Source organism: Sinocyclocheilus anshuiensis, unplaced genomic scaffold (assembly GCF_001515605.1).
Source record: "Sinocyclocheilus anshuiensis isolate Anshui unplaced genomic scaffold, SAMN03320099.WGS_v1.1 scaffold1170, whole genome shotgun sequence".
NCBI classification, from domain to species: Eukaryota; Metazoa; Chordata; class Actinopteri; order Cypriniformes; family Cyprinidae; genus Sinocyclocheilus; species Sinocyclocheilus anshuiensis.
This window is the reverse complement of record NW_015538055.1, coordinates 2,496,703-2,505,608: the sequence shown is the minus strand read 5'-3', so window position 1 is coordinate 2,505,608 and position 8,906 is coordinate 2,496,703. Positions and strand designations below refer to the sequence as shown.

The following is an 8,906-nucleotide window of genomic DNA, read 5'->3' as shown; positions in this document are numbered from 1 at the left end:
TTAGTTAAAAAGCTCTCTTCTGTATTTGTGTATTTTAATAGAGGTCTCTCTCTCTGTCTATCCAAAAAAAAAAAAAAGCTAACTAAAGTGGAAAAATAAATTTTTGCATTTATATATTTGAAGCATATGCATTTTAGAACCCTATTTAGTATTTTATATATATTTATTTATTTATTATATATTTCATAATTATATTATATATCTAATATATACAGATTATATAATTAAGAGAGAGAGAGAGACTGAAGGAGAAACTTCAAACAAACCCACATCTGCTCTGAAACACACGGCGGCTCCAGACAGCGGCTGCGCGTGTCTTTTACCAACGCATGTCCTAAACTGGATTATTTAGGACATTATTAGCACATTATTATTTTTAATATGCATTTATTTTTCGGAAAAGTTTCACGTTTCGGTCTGTGGCTGTGGGGCAGGTGAAGAAGAGGACGAGGAGTCTCGCTATCTTTGAGAAATAACGGGAGTTTGCGCGCGAGCCACTGATTGATTGTTATGAGCGCGGATTGACGATGACAGCGAAACGAAAGTCTCTCACACTGACACTCAGACGATCGTTCAGCGAGCAGCTCAGAGAATCCACGTCCAAAGCTTGGGATTTATTGTGGAAAAGCGTCAGAGAGAGACGACTTGCAGGTTAGTGACACTGAAGTGAAGTTCGCGCGCTCTGCATTGCAGCGTATGCGTGGAATGACAGCGATATGATGACGTGCTCACCGTGAGGACGAAAAGTTTGCATTTATTTATGGACTTGAGATTGTTGAGCATCGCTGTTGAAGTTTTAAGTTGCGTAACATTTGCAGTTGCATTATCGTTAGGGGTTTGGTATAATACAGTAAGAAAGACTGGGGCTTGTCACACTTTTTTACTAATGTAAATGTTTCGAAGTTGTAAATCAAAATCAAGATTATTTATTGGAGTACATTTTTTTTGTTTACAAGAAAGTAGCCTAATATTTAAGTCTGTCTACTACAATTATTTGTGAAATGTATTAATTCCCAAAACCCCCACATATTTTTCAGTGTATTGAAGGTTTTTCAGCAAAATGTAAAAGATAAAACAATTTCAAGACAAATAATTAATGGAACAAAATGTTAAAGGTACCAACACATCAAACCATTGTTTTAGCTAAATAATATGGCACTTTTTACGTTTTGAATATAATTTGAAACACATTTAACAACGTGGTTATATAGGCTAAACACACAAACACACACACACACACACACACACACACACACACACATACACACACATCTATGTTGTCACATTCTATATAACACAGAACACATTTAACAACGTGCTTCAGTAGAATGTGACAACATAGATGTATGTGTATGTATGTATATAGCCTATACATATATATATATATATATAAATAAATATATATATATATATATATATACATACACACACACATAGATAGATGCATATTGAATGGAGAGTTCTGCATAATCTGTCTTCCACTAGTCTACTTTCAGCATTTTATTTCTGTGCGTTTGTTTAAGTATAAATTTAATGGCAGATGTGCTGAACATTTTTAGAAACTGCTATTGACTTTTATAGACTTCTAAACCTCTGGTGATGTATTCAAAATGACCACTTTTGACAATGTTTGACCACTAGATGTCAGTCAATGCAACGTGGTGCCTTAGTGGAAAACACTAGTAATCACTTTTCATATTGGAGCTTTATTTTTCTCTTGTAGTGCTTTATGGTGGACCATCTGTTTGTTTTATTGGACAGTAATTAAAACTCTGCTGTTATTAGATTGAAATCTTTAACAGCTTGTATATTTGTTTTGTTCAAGATTCTTTGTTTATTTGGGCACATGATCGGGCGGGCTGCCATGGGGATGGAGATGAAATGTTGAGGCATTGTTGGCATGCTTATCACGTTCATTTCAATATATGTATTTCAGAGATGTGATGTGCTATGTAGGTGGCAGTCATGTGCACGCTCTGGCCTGACTGTTTATACACATGCCAAACAATGAGGAGCTCTTTGAGGCATGACAGTGGAGAGTTCAGTGTGGCTCCCAAGAGGAGTATATTTCAGTCTGACTTGAGCCTCTATTAAAAGTTCAATAATGAAGGATATTCTGGCAGATAGAGCTCCACCTTTTAGTTTTGTCCTTCAAAACAAAGTTTATTGTTTAAAGCTTTGGACAAATTGAAAATGACTGGTTATACAGTAACATTCAAAAGTTTGGGGTCAATAAGATTTTTAAATGTTTTTGAAAAAAGTCTTCTATGCTCAGCAAAGCTGCGTTTATTTGATAATAAATACAGTGAAAACAGAAATATTGTGAAATATTATTACAACTTGTAATATATTTTAAAATGTAAATTATTCCTGTGATGGCAAAGCTGAATTTTCAGCATCATTACTCCAGTTTTCAGTGACTCATGATTAGGGTTGGGAATCGAAAATCGATTCCGATTCCAGAATCGGGTACTTAAGGTCAGGAATCGGATACTTGTTGTCAAATTAAAATTTCGATTCCGCCTATCGATTCCTATGCACTTTTTTCCCTTTATCTGTGAGGACCTAGCGATCTGCCAGGACCTTGCTTGCTAATCTAAGTGCTCCAAAGTTTGGCTACATTTACGATCAGAAGCCAAAAAAGCTAAGTATAATATCTGTGATAGCTAAACATGTTGCAAGAGAGGTGTCACCACCAACATGACAAAGCACTTTAATTTAATAGAGCGTTAAAGCTGCAGTCCGTAACTTTTTTTGGTTAAAAATGTTCCGAAATCAATATTTGATAATCCAGAAAGGATTATGTGTTTATAAAACACATGTGAATGAAATTAAATTATATTCCAGTTTTAAATGTGCTTCTGATTACAGATAGCCTGGGATTACACAAGATTTGTATTTTAAAGACAACCAGTTCAAAGGGAGCATAGTTTGCTTTTTGGGTTCGAATGGTATGACAATTAGATATTAGACAGTACAGAAATTGAAATTTACACGCTAATACACACTATACTCATAGTCACGAAATGCTGATGTTGTTAACATTAATAATTTGAGAATAAAGTATAACAATAATAATCATTTGCACGGTTTGATGTGATATGAGCTAACCAATCTTTAGATTAAATCACCATTGGTAGCGCGATTTATTGTAATGCTTTTTTCCTCAGTTGGTCAAATCAAAAGTGGCAGACTTGTTACTTACTCGTTCAGATGACAATATACATTGACAATTCTTATTTGGGTCATATATTCCAAGACGTAGGCTAGAATCTGTGATTGCGAATTACAGTAAATATCCACACCGGTGCGGTGACTGACTGCCACACATACTCCTCAAAACTCAGAGCACAACCCACGCAAATAGATAATTCCGCACACAGCTGCAATTGCAGGTTTTCAAACAGAGATGGCGACAAAGAGGCAAAACTTACGGACTGCAGCTTTAAAGATCGCGATCACGGTTCAAACACCAACATGATTCTATTCCTAAATTACAAATGATTCGTCTGTTTCATTCCTCAACCTTTGACGTGTGCGATCAATGTTGTGATCACTTGGTTTGTACATGCTGCGTACGATCACCCCTGTGTGATTTGAACATTTAAATCTGCGTTCGCAAATCACAGAAGTACTGGGATAAAAGTTTATAGTTCAGATATAAACTGTGTGTACGATGTGTATGGTAGCGATTAAAATAGAGTAAATCACCTTTTGAAATTAATTTGACACTTCAAATGAAGATTTATCGATTACATTATTACGATTTTGCACACAAACAGCTCTTAAAGAGTCCAGTTTTTATGCAGCCTGTTGATTTTTGTTCATGGTATTTAGCTCCAATAAATGGTTTGCAAAAAAGAGGCACAGGATAAATGTCTGATATCATTATTTAATCACATTGGAATCGAAACTGGGAATCGAAAAGAATCGGAATCGATAAGCAGAATCAGAATCGGAATTGATCAAATTCAAACGATACCCAACCCTACTCATGCTCCTTCAGAAATCATTCTAATATGCTGATTTGGTGCTCAAGAAACATTTCTTATCAATGTTGAAAACAATTGTGCTGCTTAATATTTTTGTGGAAACCATGATACATTTTTTTCAGGATTCTTTGATGAATATAAAGTGCAAATGAACAGCATTTATTGGAAATAGAAATGGTTCAAGAATGGAAGATTGGAAAAGAGCTGAAGATGGAAAAATGCTGGTTGTATCAACCAGGTTTCTTTCTTTAAATGTTTTAGCGGGTTTAATAAATGTGAAGTTGCATTTTAAATTTCAGCCGGCATTTCCCATATTTGTATATTAATCAGTGGACTGTCCATGAGTCTGCCGTCCAAGACTAAAGCATTGCAGCCCACATGAGGGATTTGTATAGGATTGCATTATGGTTGCATTATGGTCTGCATTTCAACACTTTTGTTTCAGGATCATAGGCTAGAACGCTTAGGCATCATTCAAATCTCCTGACAAGCCATTTGCAAAAGAGCCTCTTAAACCGAAGGCAGCAGCGATCAAGGGCCACAAGAAAGACGGATTACAACAACATTTAGCTCGTTTTGCACACAATCCAGTCGGTGTTGCCTTATAAAGTTACGCTCTAACAAAGTAACAGATTCCTCAAAGCAGAGAAAACTCATAAATGTGATGCGGCTTTGACATTTTCAATGAGAGATTCAATCAAAGCAGAATTCAGAGGAGACAGCAGAAACATTTCGCTGTCTGCCGTCTCTCCCTGCTGGAGCGAATCGTAAGCACCTGCTGGTTTTATCTGGCTCCTGCCCACGTTCAGCGTCCCTTCCCAGAAACCCACAGAGTAAATATTATGCCGATAACTTTTCTTTCCACTGGCTGTGTTGATATCTTCGCTCTCTGTACGTCTGAGTTGTGGAGTCAGCATCCCAGGCTGGAGTTTCTCAGCCAGCACGTTTTATTAGGAATCAGCTGTCATTCTGACTGGCCTCTCTTGTGGCTAATCCTCATCTGACCTGATTGTGGAAGCCACAAAACTGTTTATTTTTGTTTCCATCAAAATGTAGCTATTAATTCATGAAGGTGTACAAATACAGTTACATTTTCTTGGCAGTTGCTTCTGGCTTCTGCCTCAGCTAGTGGAAAAATACACAAATGAAGTACCAAGATGACTGTGAAGTAGTGCTGTCTGTATAACATCCCAAAAAGCCTCTACTGCGCTCTTCAAAGATCTGAGGTTTATGCTGTTGCCATTGAGTTCAAACGTGCTGAGACAGGTTTTATATGGAGCAGTGGCTTATTTTGATGCCATCAGAGCCAACAACTATGCCTCTCAAGATGTCTTGTTTTATGCATTTATTTATTTAATTGAATTTCATTTACTTAGCTGTTAGTTCATTTATGTTTATATCTTTTAAATTATTTTCTTCCCAGTTGTGTATCATTTATTTATTTATTTATTAAATGATTTATTTTTATTTTATCTTTTTTATCCCCTTTGTGTATTTTCTTTCTTTCTTTCGTTCGTTCTTTCTTTCTTTCTGTTTATTTATTTGTAAAAAAAAATTAAATTTATCTTTTTATTCTTTTCTTCTTATTCATTCATAAATTATTCATTTATTAGTTATTTTATTACATTTTTATTACATTTATTTATCTTTATATTTTTATTTTCTTTCTTTCTTTTTCATTTACTTATTATTTACTTATTAATTCATTCATTTATCCTTTTCTTATTAGCCTTGTATTTAATTTATTTTTTTATTCTTTTATATTTAATTGATCTCTTTTTTATTAACTTTTTTTTGTTTGTTGTTATTTTATATTTTTTAAGATAATGCAAGGTAAGAGCATTCTAAGTATACCATTAGAAATCTTTAATACTTAAAATTCAACATCTGAAAATAGGTTTGCATTCAAGTTATTATTGTAATTGTTACATTAATATTATTTTTCAAAATTTTGTGTCCCTTCAAATGAGAGAGATGGCGAGTGGTGAGCAGGGTCTGTTCTCTCCTCCACTTTTGCATACATTTATTTTGAGAGCTGTCAGACATTCATCTTTGGCTCCAGCATAGAGATGATGAGAGACTTGGCAATGGCAGATTTGGCTCTGAATATTGAGCTAAATCTGGAAAAGCACTTAGTTCTGCATGACAAAGATGTTTGATCTGCTTTCAATAACACCACTTCTCCTACATATAGCTACAAATGTGTTGGAGAAGTGGCTAATCTACAAAGCAATCTCGGTCAATAGTTAATAAAGGCAAGATTTTGTATCACTCAAATGAGGCGCGGGCGTAGTGTTCACAAAAACCTGTCATTGTTCTTGCTATGTTGAAATAAGCACCTGATAATTGATTTTACTTGCCTTAACTATTTTCTACTAGCGGTAGCTTTGTTGAATGATTTGTCGAAAGTTTTATTTCATTTTATTCCAGAGTGCTTCATCAGAGAGCACTTGTGAGCCATTTCCATGTACAGCCATTGGAGATACCATCATATGTCTATATAGACCAATTAAAGTGACTGAAATTATGATATGGTATGAGATAATAGCTGTTTTCTTTGTCAGTCTGACTCATTGTGCTGTAAAATTGGGTCAGTAAAGTGCATAGTACACTTATTACCACTCATTTCCTTCAAATAACCAAACCTGTGCCAGAACTGGAGTAGGCTTTTGTTGTTAAACAGCAATTAGTCGTTAATCATTTATACTCTTCCATGGAATATCATTGTATGTCAGCCTGTTTTTCACTCGTATTGAGTCAATTTATTGTTATGAAGTCCATTTATTATTTTTATTAATGCTATTATTATTTTTGTTCATTTTTATGCTGTATTTATATATATCAAAGATGTCCCGTTTTGGTGTCTGCATCAATTAAAATGTACAAAACTGATTTTTTTAAATATATGAAAGCCTATTAGATTGAATGAAGTATCTAATTTAATGTTTCAAATAACTTTTGTGAAAGTAAAATGTCAAAATATGGGTGAAATAATGTTCCATCATCACTGGGTGCGTTTCCATTACAGATTTGCGCAAAACTTTGGCGATATTTTATAAATGTCGATAAAAAAGTATTGCGAAATGACGGCGTTTCCATTAACCAATGTTATGAGACTTAAACATAACCTTTTGCCTCTCGCAATAAGTCATGGCAATGGATTTTGGTGGGATTTTGATGGATTTTGGCTATATTTATTCAAAGGAGGCTTATGCGTGTATCTTTACAGAAGCAGCAAAGAGAGCCGCTTCAGAAACGTGCGTGGCGCGGCTGGAATAAACCATAGACTGTATAAAAACATAAACACAAGCAGTGGACAATTGAGTGGCCGTAATCAGCTTCAGTGACCGTATCAGAGCCACACTGCACCGCAGACGTGTGCAGTGTAAATTGTCTAAACATTAATAGAAGGGAAAGCCCCTTATACTGGAGCGCGGCCACTTATGAAGTATTTCTTGGAGGTTATAGTACACTGAAGAATGATCATATGACTTTTTACATACACCATGTGACCTGTAAATGCGAAAAAGCCGTTTCCATTGCAGTTTTGCGAATTATTCCTTTTTCGCATTGCCTGAAAAACCACCTCATGTGAGCGTAAAAACTTTTTTTGCGATATATGGGCGTTTTTGCGAAATTGACGCGTTTCCATTAGGCGTATTTTCAATTCGCAATTTCAATTTGCGCAATTTGAAGGGTAATGGAAACGCGCCTATTGTAACAGATATATTTATGTACAAATATAACAACAGTTATTCAGACCTGTGCTTATTAAAATATATAAAAGAAAAAGTGATTATACTAAATTTTATTATATTTTAAATTATTAAAAACATATTGTTGAGAATGTTGACAAATGAGTCTTTTAATGTCATCTAATAATTCTTGTTGTAAATATGTCAGGATTTAATTTTTTTTTGGTTTGTGATCTATTGTTTCACTGAATGACATTTTAATGGGTGTCTTCTGTAAATAATGGTAAAAATGCAAGATAGTCATCATTTCTTCTCAGAAACTTTTGTTTTGATGCTTGAAAACCCCTATATATACAGTATATGCACACACACACACACACACACACACACACACACACACACACACACACACACAAACAAACACACACACATATATAATATTTAAAATCCCATTCAGCATAACATTAATCAACTCTTTAAGCGGTCTGTGTGGAAAACAAATCACAGCATTCATTAGGGTCTGTCAGTCACTCAAGTTACACCTGTATTTAACAGAGCACTTTTGTGCATTATGGGATTGCTAGAACATGCACTGTACCTTGTTTATAAGCTCAAGCTTTGGGTCAACAAATGAGATAATTTTTAATGTAGTGACACAAACTGCACAGAACATCTTAAAAACTGTTACAGAGTTGAAAACATGAAAACTTTCCTGTGGTGAGGGGCGTTGGAGTGAGGGATGGGGTAGTTTGTGTATAAATAGCAGCAAGATTGCAGGCGCTGGTTGAATTGCGGTCTTTATGTGGTTTCTAGTATGGTTAGTATGTGCCAGTTAGGGAGGGGGCACAGAATGTGTTTAACTTGGTGTCGTGCCCATTCGTACCCGGTTCATGTGTTTATGTGCTCGCTCACACAAGTGAGAGGCTTATAACACATGCTAACAGGAAATGTGTGCTTGTTCACCAGTGCCTTAAGAGTGATGGAGTTTAGTAAACAGAGGGTGGAACTCTTTGCAAAGATTTTCAGATTTTCAGTCTGAAGTCTTGGGTTGTTCCATGCGGCAATGGAACAGATGCTCTTGCAAACCTTCCATTAATTTCCTTTTTTTTCTTGTAAAATAATTTTTATTTCTTTTTTTTCATTTGCACAAATTCTAATTTAATGTGCTTTAGCATAACTAAACTGTGAGTGACTTACATGTATATATATATATATACAG

The 8,906-nt window shown here is 35.0% G+C and overlaps 1 protein-coding gene across 4 annotated transcripts in view; it reads left to right on the top strand.

Annotated features, from left to right (window-relative positions):
* Positions 1 to 8,906, top strand: part of stard13b (StAR related lipid transfer domain containing 13b) — a 96,968-nt gene that overhangs the window by 52,257 nt on the left and 35,805 nt on the right. Inside the window, exon 1 of one of the 4 annotated variants that reach the window (XM_016479182.1) lies at positions 280 to 651. The exons of the other annotated variants lie outside the window; for them this stretch is intronic. Within the exon in view, the coding sequence (XP_016334668.1) occupies positions 528 to 651 (124 nt within the window). The 5' untranslated portion in view covers positions 280 to 527. Of the gene's footprint in view, positions 1 to 279; positions 652 to 8,906 lie in introns of those variants that run through there. 4 annotated transcript variants of the gene reach the window in all.